We start from the raw sequence: 26361 nt of genomic DNA on the forward strand, positions 1-26361 counted from the left end.
TCATGTCTATTTTACAGAATGTTTTACAGGTAATACAGGTGATCCAGAACAGGCTTCTGGGGGGGCGGGGGGTTGTAATATTGTTACTTAGAGCTACTTTTTTAAGAGCTCCAAACTCTAGAATGTGTTTTATTTATATATAAAATAAGAAAGTTTCCTCTTCTGGGGGTGTATCGCCCCCCTGGATCGCCCCTGAATACAGGAAAAACAAATGCTTACAAGGGAACCTTCCGAAAATGATAGTTGCAGTGAAAGATATGGCCTATGCCAATTGAAAGAGCTGTAACAGAGATGAGCATTCCCAAAAAAATTAGCTGCCCATAGCAATAGGTTTAAGAAATATAAGGGGTGGAAGTTCGGGAAACAGCAAGGTTGGACAAGGGAAAAAAGTGCAAATTCCTAAAAAAAAAAAAAAAAAAAAAAAAAGGCACTGCAAAATACAATGCTGACAAGTGATGTATAGAAAGAGACTTGCCACAATAGGGAACAAATGAAGGCCACCAGTACGGTTAACAGTGTTGCCAACTGCAATGAAAAGTACATGTTTTGCAAAGAGCACTATATGAAGTGAGTGCAATATTCAGTGTCATGTAGAACATAAGATATGACGTGTATAATCAGTGGTACAATCTAAGAAAAGAGAACAGAAAAAAACAGAAGTACGAAAAATACGGAAAAGACGAAGTTGGCCATAATGCGCCACATTTGATCACAAGCTGTGCATATTAGAATGAACAAAACAAGAAAGCACCAACTATGCAGGAAACCGACGTACCTGGAATCGAAAAGAAAAACGAGTTCCAAAGTTGGCAGCACTGGCCATGAACATCCAGACAAGTCTAATATAGTAGGCCACTCGCTTCACAAAAAGAAAATTCCGGCAACAGGCATTACTCGGAATGCATCAATGCTAGAGTGATTGAGCCAATGTCAAATCGGGGAACATGAAATGGTTGGGTTGAGCCAACAACCGATACTAGAAGTAAACATTATGTCATGGTTGGGTCGTATGTGGGAATATACAGGGTGTCCCACCAAACTTTGTGACCTGAAAGATTTGAGAAACGAACAAAAATGTGACGGATCCAGTTGTGCAGAAATGTACCAATATCAGGGGGGATAAAAGCCTGTGAGAAGCAAGTGTCTCCAGGATCCCCATCATAGGCCCCCAGGAGCCAACTTCAAACTTTCTAATGGCAACAGAGACCGAGTGGTACCTCCCTCGATAGATCATGGAATGTGCAACAACACATATAGGAAACATTTGCTATATGAAGCATGTTTTTCAAAATGACCGCCACAAATATATGTTGTGTCTTAACATGGCATCGAACATTGTGATCTCAAATTGCTGCGAAGCGAAAAGAGATGTTGCAAATCCAATTGCACAGGAATGTACTCATGTCGAGGGCCAAGAAAACTTTGTAAGAAGCAAGTCCCCCAGGGTCCCCATCATAAGGCTCGAGGGGCCAACCGCAACATTTCAAATGGGAACAGGAGGTGGATGATATTTCTCTGGATAGATACAAAACCGCCTATAAGAAACATTTGCTATATGAAGCACGGGTTTCAAAATGGTCGCCAAAATGCACGTTGTTCTTGTCACCGAGCAGATATTTTTGGCGGCCATTTTGAAATCCCATATAGTAAATATTTCTGATATGCGTTGTTGCATATTCCATGATTTATCGAAAGAAATATAACTCGACCGATGCTGCTATTTTAAATTTTGAAGTTGGCCCCTGGGACCCTATGATGGGGGACTTGGGGGCACTTGCGTCTCACAGAAGTTTGTCGCCCGCTGACATGGGTACATTCCTGCACAACTGGATGTGTCACATTTTTTTCGCTTTAAAACTATTTCAGTCGCAGAGTTAGGTGGGACACTCTGGATATATCATATAGGCGGTGATAGTACTGCAGACAGCAACACACAGCAGATCAAGCCTTTGATTATGTTTGCTTTCTACAGGTGTTGATATGTGATAGAAAGACCACCAAAGGTTCCGACACCTCTAGAGTACTGTTTCGAGACATTCACAGGCGATCATTGTACCATGTGTGACGGATTGGCAGTATTCCGCTGTGCTCACTGCAAATGTATCTTCTATTTGGACCATTGTCTCATCGAACAATTGCACGTACAATGTGGACGAGCATGTACAAATGATGCGAATACTAATGCCTCTTGCCGGAATTTTCTTTTTGTGAAGCGAGTGGCCTAACTATATTAGACTTGTCTGGATGTTCATGGCCAGTGCTGCCAACTTTGGAACTCGTTTTTCTTTTCGATTCCAGATACGTCGGTTTCCTGCATAGTTGGTGCTTTCTTGTTTTGTGCATTCTAATATGCACAGCTTGTGATCAAATGTGGCGCATTATGGCCAACTTCGTCTTTTCCGTATTTTTCGTACTTCTGTTTTTTTTCTGTTCTCTTTTCTTAGATTGTACCACTGATTATACACGTTATATCTTATGTTCTACATGACACTGAATATTGCACTCACTTCATATAGTGCTCTTTGCAAAACATGTACTTTTCATTGCAGTTGGCAACACTGTTAACCGTACTGGTGGCCTTCATTTGTTCCCTATTGTGGCAAGTCTCTTTCTATACATCACTTGTCAGCATTGTATTTTGCCGTGCCCCCCTCTTTTTTTTTGTTGCGGAATTTGCACTTTTTTCCCTTGTCCAACCTTGCTGTTTCCCGAACTTCCACCCCTTATATTTCTTGAACCTATTGCTATGGGCAGCTAATTTTTTGGGAATGCTCATCTCTGTTACAGCTCTTTCAATTGGCATAGGCCACATCTTTCACTGCAACTATCATTTTCGGAAGGTTCCCTTGTTAGTTTCAAATCTCTATAAAAAAAAAAAAAAAAAAAAAAAAAAAAAAAAAAGGTTCAAAAAATAAAAGAGAAAAGAGATGAAGAGGGGTATGACGTGGAATATAAGAAATTGGAGGGTGAAATATCTCGTGTTTATATGTCACTTGTGGAATATTTTCAGAACTGGATACATCAGTATGAAGAATTTTGTGTTTTAAAATGGACTGATTTGAAGTCAGTGCCTAGTTGGGAGTATGTGGAAAAACCGATCGTTTATATAAATGATAAACTAAGTAATGTTGGTATGAAAGTTGACGATGTAAAAGTCTTTGATCAATTTTGTAACTTTCAGAGATATTCTTAAATGTTGGTAATTTAGCAGATGGTGAACAGATACCTAGCAATATTTGGGTTAAATATTTTTTCTGAATCAAGAAATAAAGAATGTTTGTTTCTCACAGTTACTGAAAATTGCTTAATTGTTTTTCTCTTGGTTAGCCATAATGCTAGCGTTGAAAGAGTTTCCTCTTATTAATAACAGTGGATAACGGAAAACAGTAGATTATCCATAGAAACAATTAAAAGTATTGCTGGTGTGCAGTATAATTTTCAGAAATATTCATGTTGTGATTTTTATGATTTCTTTTTGAAAAATTAACAAATGTTAGTGGAGATAGGAGCATCAAAGAAATATTATACAGCTGTAAATGAAAGCAAATCCAATTAAACATAAGTAATTTGTATGAGAAAATACATCGTTGGCGAATCAGTGTAGCGTTGTAAGTTTATTACAGCAGTAATATAGTATATCATATTTTTTACTTAAATAAAGTTTTGTACTCACTCTTATTGTTCAAACAATAATTTTTGTTGATAATGCAAGATTTAAGAAAGGAACATAAAATTTATAAATATTTCTTAAAGCTCTCAGAATGTCTGTCTACATTATATATAGTCCTAAAATCTTAACCCTTTCACAGTATGATAGTGTGTGATATAGCTTATTAGACATAAAGGACTCAAAGCTGCACTGAGTCACTCTGCCATTCATTAAAGTAACAATTATGTAACGTTGCCTACCCATATCTGCAATCTAAATGCATTTGTAATAACATAATTTACTTTAGAGTAACACGATAAGGTGGAACAAACACTCTGTATTGCCATCGGATTTACGTGCCCGTATAAAACGCGATAATTCTAGTTATAGTACTCGCGCTGAGTCGTGAAGCGTGGGCTTTAAACCAATCATAGAAATATTTTGCTTGAGCTCCAACACATCGGAAAACTTCGGTACAATTCGTGGAGCCGCTTCCCGAGCGCACACTTGCGGAAACGTCAAACAGCTCAAATTCACCAACTATGTTGCCAAACTTTGAAGACATAGTAAACGAGTATATAATAAAAGCATTTAAAAATTACCAATAATAACACTGCACAACAATAACTACTGTAACAAGTATTCTAAAATGGAAACAATAGCACAAATAGTAACAACGAAAACATAACGTAACAAAAAGGAATTAACAAAACGGAACTTGACGCCAATCCGACAACACTGTACTCTCGGGAGGTTTTCCGTGTAGCGCGAGAGAAGACACTGACAAAATTTGATGGGTGGGGGTTGACGACTGGAACACACCCTCGCGTTCTATTGGGTGGCGAAATCGGCAGATCTAGGCCAAGCTTCATGACTCGGCGCGAGTACTATAGTATGGGAAATCCACGAAATTTAAGTTGCAACATTTGACTCTAAAACACAAACAAAACATTAACTGGCTGGTTCCAGTGAATAACCGGCTAAGTTGGGAGAAGTAAATTTTATAGGAGAGCAGTTTAAAGGTAAATTTTACAATAGTTACCTGACTAATTTTGACATAACCAAATACTGTAACTTCCTCAATTTTATGAATTCGTCTTAGCCGCTTCTACACAATGTAGAACTCACCAAAAAAAGCTTATACCTGTAAAATCTAAATTCTCAAAAAGAAAAAAAAACGATTTAGCCGTAGGGATGAGCACGAGACAATATTTGAGGCTGTCTCGTTTCGAAAAATGTGCTGTAAAAGCGATGTCTCGACTCGAAAAATGTATATTTGTCTATTGGAAGAGTTGTGTCTCGACTCGAATTTTGTCAGGAAAATTCTGTCTCGACTCGTCTTGTGCGAATCCCTAGTTATTCAAAGGAACCAGCCAACTTTGTAACAGCCTTGCAAAAATATTTTTTTATTGTGTTGTGATCTCAAATTTTGCGTAGTCAACTATGTAATGGGGTCCAGTTTATGTACAATGGTATGTAGCAGCTGGCCTTGATTGAATTCTTGCTGTAACACACACAGCATATAGTAGTTAGGTTTGCCAGACGTTTCTCGGTTTTTTAAAGGGTTGTCCCGGCTGGTCTAGTGTTTAGTCCCGGCCAGACGGAGAAATTTAGTTTCTAATCGCAAACATATTTAACAACTTCTAGCTCTTTTTTCCACAAAGAAGAGTAATTGAAAAGTCAACAGTGAGAGAGGATTAACGCTCTGCAAAATGAACTTTGCAATGACTTGCGGTGAATTCTTTGATAAAATAAATAACAATAAGTGTTTTTAGAGAAAGGTTCATTCAAGTGACAAGTATAAGCCTGAATAATATGCTTGTATTAGTTCTTCCTTGCCTTCTCGTTTTACGGATGCTAAACTAATTACTTTTTAAATTTTGTCTTGCTAAAAAGAATTTTATATCTATATATTTCAGCGGAAACAAGTCTTGAGAGAAACTGAACTGCCTTGAAAATTAGAAAACCAAATTTGACTCCTGAACAGCAAATTTTGAGACTAAAACACTTTAGACTGATTTCTGCATTATTATTATTTGGTACTACAAATTAGAGACCTGCACGGGCCGGCTTGGGCGGGCCGACTCTGTTATTTCTTTAGGCCGGGCCGGGCTTGGGTAGGCCTACACTGATTTCTCTTCAGGTCGGGCCGGGCTGGGGCCGATTAATTGCAATAATTATTGACTTTCATTAAACGATAATTAGAATAAAGGCAAACGTTGAAGACGTGTGCCCGTGAAAAATGTTACAAAATGAAACCTTTAAAATTTATCGGGCCCGGGCCGGGCTTGGGCCAAGAATTTTTTAAAAAACTTATCAGGCCGGGCCAGGCTTGGGCCGAAAATCTTCAAAACTTTTCGGGCCCGCGCTGGGCCGGGCCTAGGTACGTTCGGGCTGGATTGGGCTCGGGCCGAAAAATTCGGCCCGTGCAGGTCTCTACTACAAATCAAAACAGTCTTTGTGCATAGTAATTTTAATGTAGTGTAAATTTGTTTGAATTTTGAGTACTGTTAAGAATAAATTTTATATTACAATTTTGAAAAACGTGCACTATGAATAGGAAACTTTAATTTTTTTTTTTTTTTTTTTTTGAAACAGAAGCTGGAAAGGGAAATTTTATGAACGATCATTATTAATAAATGTCTCACGTTCGTTGCAAATTGTTGCATTTAATAACCGTCGTACCAGTTAGGCACAATGTATGTATATTCTGATCGCATTCCATTGGCATGATTTGACGTAAACATTTTAAATATATACTAGTTATATAAATTTACAATAGAATTGCTTTCTTCTTTTGGAAAATTTATTGTTATGCTTATCTTTGCATTAATTTTTAAATACAACAAATTAATCGTTTTTTATTGCATTCCTTGTTAGTTTTCAAAAACATTGATATATGTGGTGAAGTTACATTGTTTAAAAGTTCACTCATATGGAATATTTATTGAACGAATTTCGCAAAAACAACTGCATATATTTATTCTTAAGTGGTAATGGGAATGCGATCGTGAAAAAAGTGAAAATCGAGATATTATAATGTCCAATTGTCACTACTAACTGTCAAAGTTTTCACATATTTTTTGAAAGTAAATGAAAACAAATAAAAATTGTCAACAAGATTTGGCATTTTATTTACGCTTTTCTACTATTTGCCAATTTCAATCAATAACTTAGATAATGAAAAACATTAAAAAAAAAAAAAAAAAAAAAAAATAGAAATGGTGCCAGGCCATACAAGCAAAATGACATTAAAGAAGCATTAATACATTGTTACTGACCTCATATTTTTACTTCGTTCATCAACAAATTTTCTTAATTTTGCATTGCATTTTAGTCTAAATAATTGTATTTTCTGGTTGCAATTACATCACGATGACGTAACTTAATGTCGCAATGAAGGAGTAAAGATAATTACAATTGATTTAAGTGTCCTTTCCGAATATACTCGATTTAGGTTTAGTTTACTGAATTTCCACAACTTGAGTAATTTTGCGTTCTTTTTAAACGTATAAGCGTTCCCTCTAGCAAACGAAAGAGAAGATGATTTTATAGTAGGATGAATTATTTGAGGGATGTGAACTGAATAAATACCAAAGGAATAAAACAGGAACGCATAGCCGATTTTCACCGGGTACTTCCGTTTCCTCCAACTTTTCCATTCCACAAATTCTTCCATCATTACTCACTTGTTTTAATCATCGTCTCCGTTAGCCTAACGGGCATAATCGTGGGACGTTAAACTGAAAGATTTCATCTTATTTGATTTACCATATTTTGTAGGGAGTCTATTAGTTTTGCTAACAGGTGCTAATAAATGAAAATGGTCCTATTGCTGAATCCGAGGCTATGTATTGCTTCCTGCATTTTCTTTAGTTTTATCAAGAATGCTTGGAGAAATTTCAACATTATTTTTTTTTTTATTACTGCTCCCAATTACAAAAATATACAATTGCCTACACCATCTGCTGGAATTTCTTCTAATAGAAGTTCAACTTCGAAATAAGGTTCTCTCTTTCATCTGAGGTTCCTACTTTATCCAGGAGGGGATCAACATATGAGTGCTCTTTATTTGAAAGTGTTCTCTAATATCTAATCATAGCCTATCTTTTAGCGTAACAAACCTTGATATGACAGCAAAACCTTACGAATTAATAACATCAATACAGTACCAATAACATTTAAATATCATTGACATAGGAGCTTTAGTTATTTTGAATTTAAGAAGTTACTTATGACGAATATGTCTGGGCAAAATATGAAATGCATAAATCGCGTTAAGATATGAAAATCATATTTCTTTTTCTAACAGGTATTGTGGAACTAAACATGCCCTGAAAGATCTTCGAAAAGTTTTTTTTTTAATCATTTCGAGAAATTTCATTATGTCATCAAGTGTGAATAATAATAATTATATATAAAAGTATCATGATGCCTAGCTTGTACTAAGACACACACATATTGCGACGTTCAATAAACGGAGTGAAGGAAAGAAAGAAAGAAAAAAGATAGAATTCGCAAAATATTATGCCAGACAATACATTAGCATATATTCTTACAGCTCACAGATGACGAGAAGAACCCTAAAACAGGGGTAGCGGGGAAAGGTCAACGACACGGTCAAGTCCATTCTCGGTTTTTGAGGTGTGGTCTATACTTAGATGTCGTCTGCTACTCCGGGTAGTTATCTGTGTGCTATTCCGTGGTGTCATTTGAAACCCCCGTGCGAAAAGTGGGCGAGCCCATATCTACGTCACACTACTTCTGCTATTCTTTGTTTCACCCTAGGAAGAATATAAAACGGAAGTACGTCAAACGCGTCAAACCAGTGTAGCCAGTAGCAAAAAGTGCACCTTTCTGTCAGAAAGGATGAAAGACTATTGTCCCTTTATACACGTGCATATAGTCTCATACAACAAGGTTACAGACCCTACAGTTGCCTCTATTCGCAGAATATGAGGGAAGTATAAACGACAATAGTGACAACACAAGTGACTTTATGTAGTTATTTATAACAATATCTTTACTTAAATAACTTAATAGTGTTTGTAATCCAATTTTATGTATGGCCAAACGACAAAGCAGAATGAAAAGATTTTCGGTTTATATTAGACCCCAATAACAAGTGAGATGTTATCATATCACATTAATTATAATAATGTACCAAAGAGGAGTCGGGGGGAGTCTCTTCAGCCTCCCAACTTAGAAAGCTGAAATTTGACATTTTGAAACAATAAGCAGACAGTCTAGCAATTTTAGCGTTTTTGATAATTCCCTTCAGATTCTAGACCCTTCTAACATTCAATTTTTTACACATTCCTGGATAGAAAAGGAATCCAATTATTCTATCTTCAAATCCAATTCCATCGCTCAGTATCATATATTTATTACATCATTTTTTTTAAAAAAAAAAAAGTTTTGCTGATTTATTTGTTTCATTTCAAAACACGAAGTAAACACATGCTCATGTCTGGTTTTGTAAAGCACATTATTTCATTGTTTCGGAGTTTGGATCAAGACAATCAACAAGATGGACATGCTTAATCCTTCTCCTCTGGGCGCCGCAGTTACTTCCGCAAAATAATTAAGCGCGTAAGTTTTTTTTTTAAGCAAATTGATACGTATAAATGAAGGTTGAGAGTGAGGAGACCATTAAACCAGTTATCACTAATAGCTGCGTTACAGAATATATTGCTTTGTGAATACAGCCCCTTTTATTTTGAACATCCCCCTAAGTACAAATATTGATTCCCTTTCTAGTGGGAGGTCGCGCTTTTAGTACATTACGAGTTGGTAGTGGGTTGATATGTAAAAATAATCGGAAACGATTGATATTAGTGTCGAATTCATAGTTTAGGGATCACTGAGATGAATAGTAACTTTCCCGAAGCTGTTCAAGTCTAAACTTAGCCCCATCCACATGGTGGGGATGAAAATTAAAATGTTCAAACTCATTAAGATTAGTGTAGAATTCATAGTTTTTGGGGTCGCTAGATGAATAGTGACAATCTCCAATCTGTCCAAATAGTGTTACTCACGAGACGAGAAATAAGATTTTCTCCCCTCGTCTCGATTATGGAAGACTTACTTCTCGTCTCAATTATCGAAGGATTAGTTCTCATCTCATCTCAAAATTTATTCGGACTGTTTTGTAAATTTATTTATGCTCGGATATTTCTTAATTTCATCCACAATTTATGAGATTCCCTCCTCATCACGAGAGGTTTACGAAAGGTGTAGAATAATAAAAAATTAAACTATGTTAATTTTTGTAGCAGTAGTGTGGCCAGGGAGGATCCGGGCCTATACACCCCTAAAAGTTTTTTTTTAATTCCTGCATTATTATTTTTGTCAAAGCTATAGGTAGCCAATTTTAAAACTGTCAAAGTTAATAGCCTGTGCTATTCTTATTTACAGTACATTGTATTTTTTATGTATTTTATTGTTATTTATGATGTAAAACCTGTTTAAATGCGCTTTCCCTTTCTCTATTGAAAGTATTTAACTAAATTTGCTTGAACAAGTCATTGAAGCGGTGGGGGAATATAAATTTGTAAAAAAATGAAGCCTAAAACAACTTTTACGGGGGAGGGTTCCGGACCGCCCACTGTCCTGTGTGGTATTCCATACTACTGGTGCGAAAAGAAATAACGGTTTTGCGGTTCTTAAAAGAACCGACAGAGATTTTTCAAAAACCGGGAAGATTATAAAACAGTTCCGATTTTCAGAGAAAATTGTTTCGAATTTAAAAACTATTGCGTTTGTGCTGGAGCCGATCCTTAATAGAAAAGCGAACCGGTTTTTTTTAGTAGAAAAACGAGATGGTTTAAAACCAAACACGGTTTTGGTGAATTCGGTTAGTGACAGAATTTAAAATGTTTTTGAAGATTGTGGTAAAAACAAATTAAACTTTAGAGTTGACTTGCGCGGCAGTTTATAATTGTTCGCGTGTCCAGTATAGCTAGTAAGTTCATCTAGTATATTAATATAAGTGCTTGCAACCCTAACTGTAGCCGACATCAACAACAGAAGCATGACACAAGTAAGATTGTCAGATTTACTCTCACTCAAATATTAGTTTATCGACATTTTTTTTTTTTTTTTAATGGAGCTACTTTTGCAGTAGACACACAAAGAAAGTAAGACAGACTGTTAGAATAACAATATAGGTATGCAAACTCATTCTTTATCAGTTAAACTTCTTACGATAAGGTAAGTTTGGCAACATGAGCTCAGTTGTTGCCACGTCGGCGGAAGCGGGATGACAGTTTTCATTCATTGTGTTCTGTGGGAGTTCAGTGAATTTTGTTGTGCGCGTTTCTTGATTTGTTTTGTTATTTTCTTGTTATAGTTATTCTGTGTGTTATCTGTGTTATTATTAATGCTGTTAGTAGCTAATTTTGTGTTTAACTGCTGTAGTGGTATTTTTGGAGACAGTCGCTGAAAATTCCCACATTGTTATAAGAAGCAAAGAAAGAAGAGAAACCTCTTTCTACTGGTGAAAAAAATCATGTTATTAAACATTTATTCATATTTTCGAAAACAGATAGTGAAGCTGGAGAGAGGATTTGTGCTTAGGCGTCAAGGCATCTCCGGAAAGGGGGGGGAATAATAGTGTGATTCATACCATGACAGAGGGGGTAAATTCCTGGGACTGACCTCGTTCTTCACGGCACAAAAACAAGTTATTATCACGGAGAATTTGAGCAGCAGAATATGAACATTTCCAAGAAATACTCCTTCCGAATATACCACCAATTTCCGTGATTGTTATAGATAATGACCGCAGACACTCAATAAAAGACGAAAAAATCCCTACGAAATCATGTTCCAAAAAAGAAATTGTAGAGTGGTTAAAAAATTAGTGTTGAATGTGATTCAAGCTCCAACAAATTTGAATCAATAGAAATGTTAAATAAAGTTGCTTCGTCTCCCCCTTATCAATGCGAACTCCGTCCCACTGAACTTGTGTGGAGTAAAGATTTGGGTGCTTCTTGCCTCCAGGAATAGATTACGTAAGTTAAGTAATTGCAATTCCTCTTCTATTATTATTATTATTATTATTATTATTATTATTATTATTATTATTATTATTATTATTGAGTCGCTTACCGCCGCTGCGCAGTTTGGTTTGTGTTCTTTTCTTATTTTCTCAAATCGGCTTCCTCCTACTCATAATAAGTGGCAACGTTGCGCTCGTTGAACGTCATTTCCGTTTTATAATCTTCCTAGGGTGGGACAGAGAATAGGGTTTTTCTCGTCACCTGTGAGCTGTACAGGGCAATGCTCCAAAAAAGGAACATTCTAGAAATAGGAGATAGACCCCTATAGCTAATCACGATGTAAATTAAAGATGGGAAAATATTCTTATTCCAACAACACTACTTTAAACTCACAAATACGAGTACGTAAACTTCAGACAGTTTTTTTTTTTTTTTTTTTAACTGTACATTTAAAGAAAATAATACAGGTTGTAAAATGTAAAAATATTAGATCAAAGTTTCAAATTACAAAAGATCAAAGTTTTCAAGATAGCTTTCGTAATTGATATCTTCTAAACATGCAGACACATATTTCTCCCATTTTGAGAAAAAAAAATCGGAAGCTGCGAATTGAAAAGAAAAGTTCCGAAAATGGAACATTGGTATGTAAAGGGTTAAAATTCTTTCCGTTTTCATAGAAGTTTTTTTTTATGTTTGTGTATTGTAGTTTAGCATCCCTTTTCAACACCGAGGCATCTTCTAACTATATCTGGCAGCATTATTAATTAAATAACAACTTCTTGAACCGTTTGTAAATACTTGAAAATAAACGTTTTTTTTTTCGAAAACTTTTTTTTTTTTTTCATTTTAGAGGTTCTGTAGTAACTTCAATGTCTATAATTTAATGTTAATTGGTGAGAAGAGAAACATATCGCTCATGGTGTTTTGTCCTTTTTTCCCTCGTGTTCACCTACCTGTTGCTTTTGCGGTTCTAGAATAAAAAGCAGGTGTCTCTTATAGACAAGTCACAAAGATGGCTAGATTTTTTTTCCAGTTCTTTTTTTGTTTTGTTTTGTTTTTGGCACTGTTCACACCCGCAGAGCCCGTACGAGAGTTTCACACTTGTCGACCATAGCAAATCCACCGGCAATATAAATCTTTAAAACGCTCGTCGTCCACCGATACTTCCGGTACCGAGACACGCCCTGTATTATAGCAGGAACGGAAAACCTCTGGACTTTTCCGCCATGTTTCATGGTCTTACGACGAATTTGACCCGTGCCCATGGAGGACATGGGAAACAAAAAACTGATGCTGAAGGACGTCCATGCAAAGATTTTTTTCCTTGTAGAGGAAGCGGACTAGGAGTGGGGGAGGCAGGTTCCTCTCAGTTATACTTTTACCCCTTCTATCATTTTAGTGGGAAAGAAGGACTGTTATTTATCGCTGCCTAAGCAAGACATTATACGCTTCATTCGTTGCAACAATAATTTACAGAAATAAGAAGACACAGAAAGGGTTTCTAACATATTTTCAACGAAAGAAAATACACAAACGGCAAAATAATATACCATGAAACTGGATAGATTTTGTTTCTTTTTTCTTTTTCTTTCTTTTTTTGGTGGAAAGCGAGGGAGGGAAGAGTTACAAGGATTTACCTTATCTTCCTTGGTCGCGAAATTTACTTCTATCCAGAACTACAAGAAATAAATAAAATGCTTGTTCGCAATATACGAGGAACACTCAAAAAGTTCACAGAATACTGTTGTATTGGCATTTGTGATGAAATTACAATGAATCTTGTAGAATGCAGTCCTTAGGTTGCCTAATTATAAAATTGGCAAGTGTGAACAGGTCATAACAGACAATGCACGAGTAATGTAGCTGAACGAAGGAGTGTATGGTAATCAAAAACTGAAATGAAATCTTTGAGTTTTACGTCCCACGTTTATGCCGGCTAGGCTAAAGGGGACGGTGATTATGAGAAATGAATGAAATGGTGGAAAGTGGGACGAAACGGGACAATCCCGACAAAACCCACGCACACGGTGTTTGTCCACCACAAAGTTCACTTGGCGGGAGCAGGGTTTGAACTAGAGACCTGCATGGACCGTGGGCCGGGCTTGGGCGGGCCGACACTGATTTCTCTTCAGGTCGGACCGGGCTGGGGCCGATTAATTGCAATTCTTTAATAATTATTGACTTTCGTTAAACGATAACTAGAATAAAGGCAAACGTTGAAGAAGTGTGCCCGTGAAAAATGTTACAAAATGAAACTTTCAAAATTTATCGGGCCCGGGCCGGGCTTGGGCCAAAAATTTTAAAAAACTTATCGGGCCGGGCCGGGCTCGGGCCGAAAATCTCCAAAATTTATCGGGCCCGGGCTGGATTGGGCTCGGGCCGAAAAATTCGGCCCGTGCAGGTCTCCAGTTTGAACCCGGGACCCCATGCACCAGAGGTGAACGCTCTACCACTGTGTGTGGTGATCAGTTCGCGCAATTTCACAAATCAAGCAACGCGCAAACATCACGTTCATGTGTAAATTCGGGAAAATCTGATTCAGAGCGTTTGATAGCCTTAAAAACAGTTTAGCATCATCGGATGTTTGGCTCCTCCTAAAGCTAAAAATGAGCCTTCTCCATTTCGCCAATGTAGAAGACATCAAAACTAACACGACGCCTGAACTTCGGAAGATACCAAAAAGAGGCCTTTCATCGGTGTTTCCACCAATCACAGGAGCGATAGAACAAGAATGTATGTGTGTGTGTGTGTGTGTTACGAAGGTGCCAACTTTGAAGGGGATTAAGAATAATTCAAAGGGACAAATTTTGGCGATAGATGTCACTACAGTCTTCGTATCTCTCTAACGTATTTTTTTATCTTTCACGAAAATTCACTATCTCTCTTAGAAATTTCAACCTACAAACTTCAGATTTTTAGAGAAGAAACTTCATAACCTATCGAAGGCAACAATCCGTGCTGATTTTTTATTTAGATTTTTTTTCATTGTTGAAACAGTTCCATTGTTAAAGGTTTGGATATCCATTTCAACAATCAAGCTATTTCAACAATGAAGAAAATTCTAAAAAAAAAATCGACACGGATTGTTGCCTTCGATAGGTTATAAAGTTCCTTCTCTAAAAATCTGAAGTTTGTAGGTTGAAATTTGTAAGAGAAATAGTAAATTTTCGTGAAAGGTAAAAAAAAAAAAAAAAAAAAAATACACTAGAGAGATACGAAGACTGTAGTGACATCTATCGGCAAAACTTGTCTCTTTAAACTAACCTTAAGTCAATGTGTACTTATATTGTGCTAATGAAGAGCTACAAAAAAAAATTCCAGGAAGTTTTTGACTGCCCCTAGTATGTCTTAGTCACTTACACACAATATTTTGTATCAGACTTGGGACAAACAGAATTTGTAGATATGGTATTATGCCAGCGTTTCCCAACCGGTGTGCCGTGAATTGGCCGCTGGTGTGCCGCGAGGAATTGAAACAAAATTATTAATTTTATAGCAATCAAATTGCAAAACGTAGGGAAAAATGTATATTTGTATTTCACATTACTATGAACCTACAAATTTAAGTTTCATACCGGTTACTGTTCTGTACATTTCTAATGCTGAAAAAAGTATGTGTTATCATTGTTATGACCATTATTGCTTCCTTATTGTTGCAGACTATTTCGTAACTTGAAAATTTAAAATATCATTCAATCCTTCCGACAAATTACCTACATTTGTATTTTACAAGTAAAAGAGATTTATTTGTTCGTTCGTTATTTAGTGATCTTCCTTCTTAGTAAAAGGTTGGATACAGTTTTTATAAAGAAAGCGTATTTTTAAAAACTTGAGTCCAATATTTCATTGCAATTGTTTTCTATTTTTAAATTAGAATGAAAAATAAGCATAATGATTTACCACGGGGAAAACCCAGTGATAGAGCTTTCTTCTCTGTGAGAAGGAGATTAATAATCACAGAAAAAATACCACTGTGTTTTATATTTACAAATAATAATATCTATAAGTGTGCCGCGAGAATCCAAGTAACAACCGTAGGGCGCCGCAAGTTGAAAAAGGTTGGGAAACGCTGTATTATGCGAATTCCTGAGGGACTCCTTAAGTTTTGGTGCTACATCCATGAGATGCATTGCTAACAACAAAGTAAGAATATTCTTTTTTGTTTTTATTATTATATTAACCAGAAACTCAAGCTTATTTCCAATGAGCAGTGCATTGGAACCATTAACCATTAACAAGATTACTATATTTTCACGGGACATTTACCTAAAACTTTCCATAAACATGGTGTCTTGTACATTCCCACTTTCGTACATGTCAAAATCTTTCCCAGTTCCGTACAAGTGTCAGAATGCAATGAAATGTCATGATTTAAAACCGAGATAAGAATTCCCACTTCCGTACAGGTGCAATAGATGGTACTGATTGTGTGAATTTTTGTTAGTTTTTTTTAGTAGAAGGGGGATACGGAATCTAAGGGTTTCGTTTCGAGTAGCAGTCAAAATAAATTCGTGTATTTTTGGGTCTCCTCTCTCGAAAAACCTAACAGCTGGAAAGATTGTGGAATGGTCCCCTGGACCCGAACAGCTTAACAGATTTACCAGATTGTGCAGAGGGCAGACTACTAAATATTTTTCAAAAGCTAACAATTTTTCTTTTGCCTGTTTTTCGTAAGTGAAAATAAATAATAAAAAGGTAACTTGCCACAATAATAGATAATGTTATTCTACACCCGAAAATACGGATCGGAAGAATAATCAGTGTTGCCATCTATAGAAATGACAGTGTAGCCAAAATTTGATTTACTAAAAAATCTGAGACTTGAAAAATGCACTCAACGGTAATTGATGACTTATCATTATGTCTGTGTTCCTTTTTAACTACTTTTTAAATATTAATTATATTTATTTTGTAATAACTTACATAAGTTTATACAAAATAAATAAGTTATTACAAAATAAATACAATTATTATTTAAGAAGTAGTTAACAAGGAACCCAGATATAATGATAAGTCATCAATTACCGTTGAGTTCATTTTTCAAGTCTCAGATTTTTTAGTAAATCCAATTTTGGCCACACTGTCATTTCTATAGATGGTAACACTGATTATTCTTCCGATCCGTATTTTCGGGTGTAGAATAACATTATCTATCATTGTGGTAAGTTACCTTTTATTATCTATTTTCACTTACGAAAAACAGGCAAAAGAAAAATTGTTAGCTTTTGAAAATATTTAGTAGTCTGCCCCTTAAAATAATACTAATACTAATTATACTACTACTACTACTACTACTACTACTACTACTAATAATAATAATAATAATAATAATAATAATAATAATAATAATAATAATAATAATAATAATAATAATAATAATAATAATAATAATAATAATAATAATAATAATAAATCTACATTTGTCTTTCTTTCAGCGTGTTGTGGATTCGCAAAAAAACGATGGACAGATGTCATTCGTTCGAGATTACAGAGACAGGTAAAAGAAAACCGTCGGCTGTATATGGTGGATATCAATATAGATTACATAGGATTAATAAAGAAAATGTAGGAAGTTGATTATGCATTAACGAAATAAAGGTATTGTGTTGGGGTCGAAGGTAGACACAGGGTGAAAATGTTCTTGGTATATGTAATAATGATTGCACAGGTGATACAGTTTTGCTGAGCAAAGATGTCACTATACACTGCCAAGGAACGTGTTGGTGAAGATGCTTTACCTGTTTCAAAAATATACAGGGAAGAAAGTGCTGATTTATACGGGAAGGGTTTTGAATTGTTAATAAAAGTGCTTTGTTCTTACGTTTGTCAAATGTTCTCTATATAGAGATAGACAGAGTCAAGAGGATCATATAGTCTTCTAAAGATGGATGATGTTCTAGTTTCTTGCTATTTGATTATGGAGAAGAGGAGAGAATAATAACGTTTGCTAGCCAAAAAAAAAAAAATCTACAAACTTGCACGACTTTCTTCATTAATTGCACGTATAAGAACTGCAGCAAACTTTTCTCCCAAATTTTTGTAATTTATGTCCATATTGGAAGTTCAATGGAGGAAACTAATTTCAGTGATTCCAGTGGTTTTTGGCCTTGTACCGTTTAAAAGAATCATATATATGAAAGTTTTCTTTTTTTCACTAATAAGGAAAGAAGTCACGAACTGAAATCCTGAAGATGTTATGGTAGACTTCGAGAAAGCACTAAGAAATTCGTTTAGGACATTTCCTTGAGCTTCCATAAGTGGATGCAATTTTTAATTTGACCAGTGTCTTAAGATACAGGATTTGGGCTTGGTTAAAGACTACAAAAATGATATAAGACTTCACGTTCGAATGGACCACCAATGACAAACAACCGCTTCAGATGGAAGGCAAGGGCTTCGGCCCGGTACTTCTGACCTACAAGCCACGACATTGCCGAATTGCCGAATTGTGTGAGTCATTCTTCCGTTAGAAATGATCGACAGTGGTTGGCTGTGTATTCAACAGGATACTCACTCATCACCTAAGCTTGAGTAGTTCTATGACTATTTCGTTGACCAGTGGCAAGAAACTTCTACAGTCCCAGTCAGCTTGTGGAACTGTCATGAAAAACGCCATAGAACAAATAATTCCGCAAAGATTTGGAATAATATATTAAATGCTCTGCTAAACAAGCAAGATCCTCATGTCATTGAATTAGTCCGTTCTCTCAAGCTAGAAGCCAGGACAAGTGATCATGCTTACGACAAAAAATGTCTCAGCTTGCAAGGTAAAAGAAGATAATATACGTGCAGCTCGACAAAAACAGCATTTCGACATTCGTTTAGTTTATAATAATAATAATAATAATAATAATAATAATTATTATTATTATTATTATTATTATTATTATTATTATTATTATTATTATTATTATTATTTTTATTATTATTATTATTATTATACCTTTGTGGTATCTCAAATTCTAGCAACCATCTAACGCTTCCCAGGCCCGTATCCAGGCCCCCCTAAAATTTTCACGGTAGGCTTGTAAATGAACTATAATATAGTTGGATCGGGCCCCCATAACTTCAGCCGGGTCCCCTCCTACATTTATGGTCTGGCTACCGGCCTGACGCTTCCTATCTGAACCACTGGAAAGAAGTTTTCTATTTATTACAGTTTTCATTCAACTCTTAAACATCACAATTTTAAATATTCCAGCGAGAGTTGTCACCACAAAGAGAAATCTCTTATCAATAATATTGTATTTCTTCTTTTCTTTCTATAACTTTATTCAAAAATGAAATGAAATATTTAATTCTAACTTCCCACGGTTATGGCTAAAGGAGACGGTGATAATGAGAAATGACTGAAATGGTGGAATGAAGAAAGTGGGAGGAAACGGGAGAACCCTGAGAAAACCCACGAGCACGGTGTTTGTCCACCACAAAGTTCACACGGCGCGAGCTGGGATCGAACCAGGGACCCCAAGCATCGGAGGTGAACGCTCTACCACTGAGCCACCGCGCCCCCCATAACTATATTCAAGTAGATTATTTCAAATAGAAACTTAAACAAAAGGGGGAAATATAAACGAAAACTATACTTACTTACCTGCAGAAGATGTGATCCTAGTTCCTTAATACACGATTCGCGAGGGTTGTTTACAGGTGGCGCTGCTCCCCACGCATCCCCCAAACCTGTAATTGAATAGAGATAGTGATAGTTAGTAGCAGTAATAATCTACACACACAACTTATCATTAATAATATATACGAAACATTCGGTATGGTCTTGAAAAAATGAAATGAAATCTTTGAGTTTTACGTCCCACGGTTATGCCGGTTAGGCAAAAGGAGACGGTGATAATGAGTAATGAATGAAATGAAGAAAGTCGGAGGAAACGGGAAAACCAAGAAAAAGGTGTTTGTCCACCACACGATTCACGTGGGGGGGCTGGGATCGAACCCGGGACCCCAAGTACCAGAGGTGAACGCACTACCAATGAGCCACCGCGGCCCTCTTGGTATGATCTTGAGTAGTGTAATGCATGCTTGACCATACCCGCCGTTGTTGTGTTCTGTTATGCAGGTCGAGTCAAATTTATGTTGACCCTTAATACAAAATGTCGAATATGAAACTTATCATTGTACATCTGATGGTATTAGTAGCAAGGCTACATTTCACACAAGTCATGTCAACTGACATGATACCAATTTCTGAGGTACAGTATATTCAATTTTATGCAACGAATCATGCGAAAACATTCACGTGATTTAGGAACATGACTGTAACTCCCCAAAAGATAACTTGTGCTTTGTAATCACTGCTGGGACCTTCTTTTTTGAGAGGTCAACAATGACAGACTCGTATTTGAAGATGGAGTACGCTATTGATGAACTTCGGTATCAGCTCGGTTTCTTTTTGGACAGACCTCGTATATATATACAGTGGCGGATCAAGGATATGATCAAAGGAGGGGCTAAACCATAGTTTGCCGCTTTATCCAGTGTAAAGCAAAGTTGAAGCCCATTTTATCCAGTTTATTCCTGGGCGTCAAGGGGGGGACTATAGTCCCCCTTGGATCCGCCCATATATATATATATATATATATATATATATATATATATATATATATATATATATATATATACAGGGTCTATCCTGCATGAAACCAGACTAGCTCTGGTGTGGCGCCCTCTCGCGTCGCACAGTGAAACTAACTGCCGGGAGAGGTAGTGCGGGGCCATAGCAACACCACGCACAAGTGTTCAGTCTGCTGCGAGCAGTGGTTCGGTGTGAATCGAGTGTTGAGTGAGACGTTGTGCCAGTGTCTTGGTACAAAGCAAAATACCGCGGTTGCTTGAGCAGCGTTACGCCATTAAATTTTGTGTTCGGCTAGGGAAATCGGGAACGGAGACACCAGAAATGATGAAGACAGCGTATGGTGATGAGGGTATCCAAAAACGGCGCGGATGAGCAAGTAAAAGTCAAAACGATGCTCATCGTTTTCCACGACGCTCAAGGTGTCGTCCACAAGGAATTTGTCCCACAAGGAGCGACCGTGAACGCAACTTTCTACGTCCAGGTCCTCGAAAGACTCCACAGACGCGTCGCCCGCGTTCGAAAAGACATCGCCAACAACTGGACCCTGCACAACGACAACGCGCCCAGTCACATGGCAAGGATTGTGCAGGAGTTTTTGGACAAGAAAAATATTTCTACGCTTCCACAACCTCCCTACAGCCCTGATCTGTCCCCGTGTCCTCTTCCCCCGGCTAAAACGAGACCTCAAAGGACGTCGATTCGAGTCTATCGAAGCTGTTCAAGCTGCCATTACAAGGACCCTCAACAGCATTTCACAAGAGGATTTCCAGGGAGCTTATCTACAGTGGCAGAATCGCTGGAAGCGATGTGTGGATGGCGGTGGGTGTTATTTCGAAGATTATTAGTTGTATAAATAGTTTATGGTTTATGTTACTTTCAATACAGACCCTGTATATATATATATATATATATATATATATATTTATATATATATATATATATATATATATATATATATATATATATATATATATATATATATATATATATATATATATATATATGATCAAAGGTCCCAGGAAGAAGAGGCAATACTTTGGAAAATCATAGCATGAGTGATTCTATGCAAAAAAAAAAAAAAAAGTTCATATAAACATGGATTCTAATCTCAACGGTTTGAGAGATACAAGTTGTGAACTACTTTTGATTTCATGTTGCTTTTACCCACCCTGTATGCATTCTACAGAGTATGCACAAGCGGATTTGAAAAGTGATGAAATTGCCTTTCCAATGATATGCAACATGTGACAGTGGTATCTTTCTAATGGAAGTTATTGAGGGAAATTTAGGAATCAGTGTTGCTATCCCATTTCCTTACATTATCTTAACTTTCTCTCAATAACCTTTCTTTCAAAGATACCACTGCCACATGTTGCATACCATTGGAAAGGCAATTCCATTGTGTTTCAAATTCGCTGTATTTCAGCTCTATAGAATAACTATAGTGCGAGCAACACGTAACATAGTCAAAAATGGTTCACAACCTGTAGCTCTCAAACCATTGAGATTAGGACCATTGTTCATATGAACCCTTTTGGTTAGAATCACCGATACTACCATTTCCCAAAATATTGCTCCTTCCTCCTGGGACATATATATATATATATATATATATATATATATATATATATATATATATATATATATATATATATATATATATATATATACTTCCCGACAACGTTTGGGAAGTAATTCCTGACTCTAAAACAAGACAAAAGTATAGACTATCCTGGTTGCAGGAATGCTTCCTTTCGGAGTTATAGGCTGCCGAAAACATTAAAAAAATGAACTTTAAAGATCTATAGCTCCAAAACTGTGGGACCTACCGTAATTGGCTCAACACTTCACTTAGGTACTAATATATACGCTATCCAATAGTATATACAGTGGAGTCTCGTTAATTCGAACTTGGATAATTCGAAATATTGGATAATTCGAACAGAAGTCCATTCCCCTTGAAAACTGTATTGAAAACAATAGTAAAAAATCGTGGATAAATCGAACTTTTGAACCTATGTTTTGGATAATTCGAAGTAAATACAGTTCAAAAATTTTAATGTTGGACAGATGTAAACAGAGAAATAGAGTTTTAACGTGTTTTCAGTTATCCAGATGCAGCCATAGGGAAGAGTAATACAAAAGATAAATAGAAAATCTATGTAATGATAAAGATGAAGGTGAATTGGGGAAGAAGTAGAGATAGAGAACGTGTGCCAATCTCATCTTGTTTCAGAATTGGTTGAAAATTTAAGATGAATTATTGATAAAGTCAACCAAATGTTATTAATATCGTATTCCACGCAATACATGAAATTCAAGATTTATTGACCGTACAAAAACAATCAAATTTAAGCAAATAAGGTTTACGACTTCTTAAAAGTGAGAACAGAATATTCAAATTGTTACTGGTGTACAATTGTCTGGGCTATTCAATGTGTGTTGTAGTGTTGTACGTAAATACATGTATATTTTCCATTGTACAGCGGGGGACACTTCTAAATGGTACAGCCATATGGAGATTTACGGCTAAGGTGTACCATTTAGAAGTGTCCCTCGCTGTACAAGTAGTTTGAATTATGTGGAGTCAATATCGTTCGTTAGTTTGCGGTATTCGATCACGCAAATAATAAGCTGCTTTAAAGGTAAAGTCTACACTATATGGATATGTTTTTGATGCACAGTACTTTGGTTTGTTTGTTGTTATATATGTGAAAATGAATGTTGTTGGATAATTCGAATTTTGGATAATTCGAAGTTTTTTCGTGTCCCCTTGGACTTCGAATTAAAAAGAGTCCACTGTATATGTTTCAGAATCCTAAAGTACTCACGCAACAATTTTTATACAGGGAGTTTGGCTACGGGCATATAATTGAAGTACTCACCAACTAGCTCTATATAAATTGTTGCGGAAATACTGCAGGATTCTGAAACTTGTATATTTGGGTAGGGCACACAAAAGTTCCTAAGTGAAGTCTTGAGCCAACTACGGTAGATCCCACAGTTTTGGAGCTATGGACCTTTAAAGCTTATTTTTTCATGTTTTCGGCAGCCTATAACTCCGAAAGGAAGCATTTGTGCACCCAGGTTGGTCTATACTTTTTGTCTTACGACCTGCGAAACATTGTCGGTGTTGTTTTAAAATTGCCATATTTCTGCCAGCAGTTCTAAATACTGAACCAAATGACAATTGTAAAATAATAATAATAATAATAATAATAATAATAATAATAATAATAATAATAATAATAATAATAATAATAATAATAATAATAATAATAATAATAATAATAATAATGGGTTTTCAATTTTTTTAAATTTCGAGTCCTGGCAATAAATTCAACAGCAGCTTGTTCAAACACACAAAGGGGAGGGGAGGGATCAAATAGAGTAGAGATTGTACACATTCATGTGTGTCACATAAAATATGTAGATTTTTTTTTAAAATCTTGAATACGGTAAGAGAGTGCTTCTACGTATTCACAAATATCTAATTTTTATTATTTGTCATACTGGGTTTGTGTCTTATCTTTATTACTATCACTTCACACACGAATTTCCTTAGAAGTACACATCACAGCACTTATAGAAAATATTCATTTTATAATTTCTTTGTGGAATTCCAAAGAATTTTTTTAAAAAAAGAGCAGTGTCAAAGTTTGAATGAATATACATATGCTGGTACCAATTTAACAGTTTCTTAACCTCAGATGAATAGATTTACACCAAATTGTCAAATGGTATTTCGATTTTTTAAAGAGTGGCAAAGCTTTAGAAACCATTCAGATTTATCTATAAAATATTTCTTTCCTGAAAAGCCAGGACCATTTATTATCGGCTGTATTATCGAACGATGCACAAAGAAAAGATACAATCTGCTACATACCTCCACGTAATCATGTTTGTGAAAAATTTGTAACATTTTAAAAGAAAAAAAATCTTTCTATCTTGGTTTGCCGTTGAAAAAGAAATGTCTACATTGTGTGGCAGAAGAGAAAAGTAAACTCGATGAAGGCTGTTGTTTTGTGGCACGCAGTTCCCTTCTGTTCTGCAAGAAAATGCGGGCAACAACAAAACAATCTGTCGCCTTAATCTCCCTGAATGGTCGCTGCTCCAGTTACAAGTGCAGAGGGGGACATTAATGGCATGGTGACAATTAACCAGGGACTCTCTTCTGATCTCAATTAGCATCGTTTACAAGATGTCCTGGCACCCTGCAGCTGAGTTATCAATCGATGACGCACTTTGGGCTGGGTTCCTGGATTACCATGAGAATAGAAAGTGGTTCTACCTCCTTTATTCTGCTTCCAGTGGCCATTCTCCTTTTATGCTCATCAGCCTAACTGTGTTTCTTGTAAAGGAACAAGCACTCGATGGAAAAACAGTCTGGAACTCTTAAAGAGAGCTTGGAGAGGAAGAGATTTTGGTATGCGTAACTTTTTTACATTAAGAGACTGATGCTCTTTTTTTTTGCGCATCTTAACCCTATTAATCCTAACTATTCTCTTTCCAGCTTTAGAAAAAAGTAGATGTAAACAAACCCACCTGACTACCAATGAGTCAATGACTAGTGATTGGTTGTTGGTCTCATTGCACTAGTATCCTACCGCAATATAATCCCTACTAAAATATTAATTTGAATAAAAAATATCTCAATTTATCCTTTATTTTGTTATGAGAAACGCAGCAAATGTAATATTTAAGAACAGATGTAGCTTTATTTCAACCATACCTGTACTTGGACATATAGTATTTACTGCGCATGCGTATGCGTTCACGCGCCGACTCCGCTCATTTGAAATTGTAGAATACAGAGTTTCATGGCGACGATGAGTTACAATAATCCATCTTCGTCTCATGTTATTAAAAACACAAAAGAGAACAACAAGAACAGAGACAATTTCGTTTATATAACAATTTAAGAAAATGCTATTTCCAACATAGCAGTAGTCAGTATCAGTGCGTTTTACTATTTAACAACCAACGGAGCCTTATACTTTGGAAATTATGCGACGACATTAAGCTAGCGAACGATCTTCCTGCTCACGTCTCTCACTGCTGAAGCACGTATGAGCCGCGGAGTAATACATTTCACTTTGTTTACATCTACTTTGTTCTAAGGCTGGAAAGACTTTAGAAACAGAGTGTTATACACTGAAATAAGCAAATAGGCACTTAAAAATTAAAAATATAGGCAACAAAATAGGCACCAAAAGTTAACTCGAAATAATTCAGATCAATGTTCACTACTTGAAATCAAGTTATGCACAGAGTTCAAACAATTAGGAAATATACTTAATTACTGTTTGTAGATCACATCTTTTAAAGAAAGAAAAAAAAAACATGGAATTCTTTCCATGTATCTTCTTAATATATGAAAATAAAAGTGACTATGTTTTTGACTTCATACGTCTTGAAGCATCCGACCAATCTCAATCAAATTTTGAACATAGATAAGTTTCAGGTCTGAGATAGTTTTTATCATTTCTCTTATCTTTTTATCATTTCTCATATATATATATATATATATATATATATATATATATATATATATATATATATATATATATATATATATATATATATATATATATATATGTGTGTGTGTGTGTGTGTGTGTGTGTGTGTGTGTATGATCGAAAATGACCGATATTAGTGTGGAATGTAGTTTTGCGGGTCGCTGGAATAAACAGTGACGCTTCCGATGCCGTTTAATTCAAAATTCAGCGCCCATTAATACTCCTAATTGGGAATGGTAAGATGTAAATACAGTAAAACCTGCCTTCAACGGACCCTTTATTAAACGGAAAACTGTCTTAAAGGGAAATATTTCATGGTCCCATGGATTTTGGAGTAAAAGACATGTAAAAGTCCCTTCATTAAGCGGAAACTGTGTTATGCGGACAACGGAAAGCAAAATAAACCTTTAACGGACAATTCTGAGTTTCAGACTACATCGTTTAGAAAATTTTTAAACATCCTGTGAGAGGGTAAACATATACTGTCTGCGATAAATACTTCGTTCTTTTGTTAAATCTTTATGGGCAGTGTTGACCTTCGTCAATCACTACTCATATTCAGCTCCCACAATTTTTCGCTAGTCCTACGTAGCATGTCAGCTG

General features: G+C 36.0%; 1 protein-coding gene across 4 annotated transcripts in view; it reads right to left on the minus strand.

Annotated features, from left to right (window-relative positions):
* The window catches only part of sim (bHLH transcription factor single-minded), a 249833-nt gene that overhangs the window by 86454 nt on the left and 137018 nt on the right, over window positions 1–26361 (minus strand). For 2 of the 4 annotated variants that reach the window (XM_081731711.1, XM_081731720.1), the window contains exon 3: window positions 19247–19332. In XM_081731711.1, coding sequence (XP_081587837.1) covers window positions 19247–19332 — 86 coding nt within the window. Of the gene's footprint in view, window positions 1–19242; window positions 19334–26361 lie in introns of those variants that run through there. The other 2 variants (XM_081731737.1, XM_081731729.1) reach the window with 1 other exon arrangement.

The sequence above is a fragment of the Thermobia domestica genome, chromosome 1 (genome assembly GCF_964235325.1).
Source record: "Thermobia domestica chromosome 1, izTheDome1.hap1.1, whole genome shotgun sequence".
NCBI lineage: Eukaryota > Metazoa > Arthropoda > Insecta > Zygentoma > Lepismatidae > Thermobia > Thermobia domestica.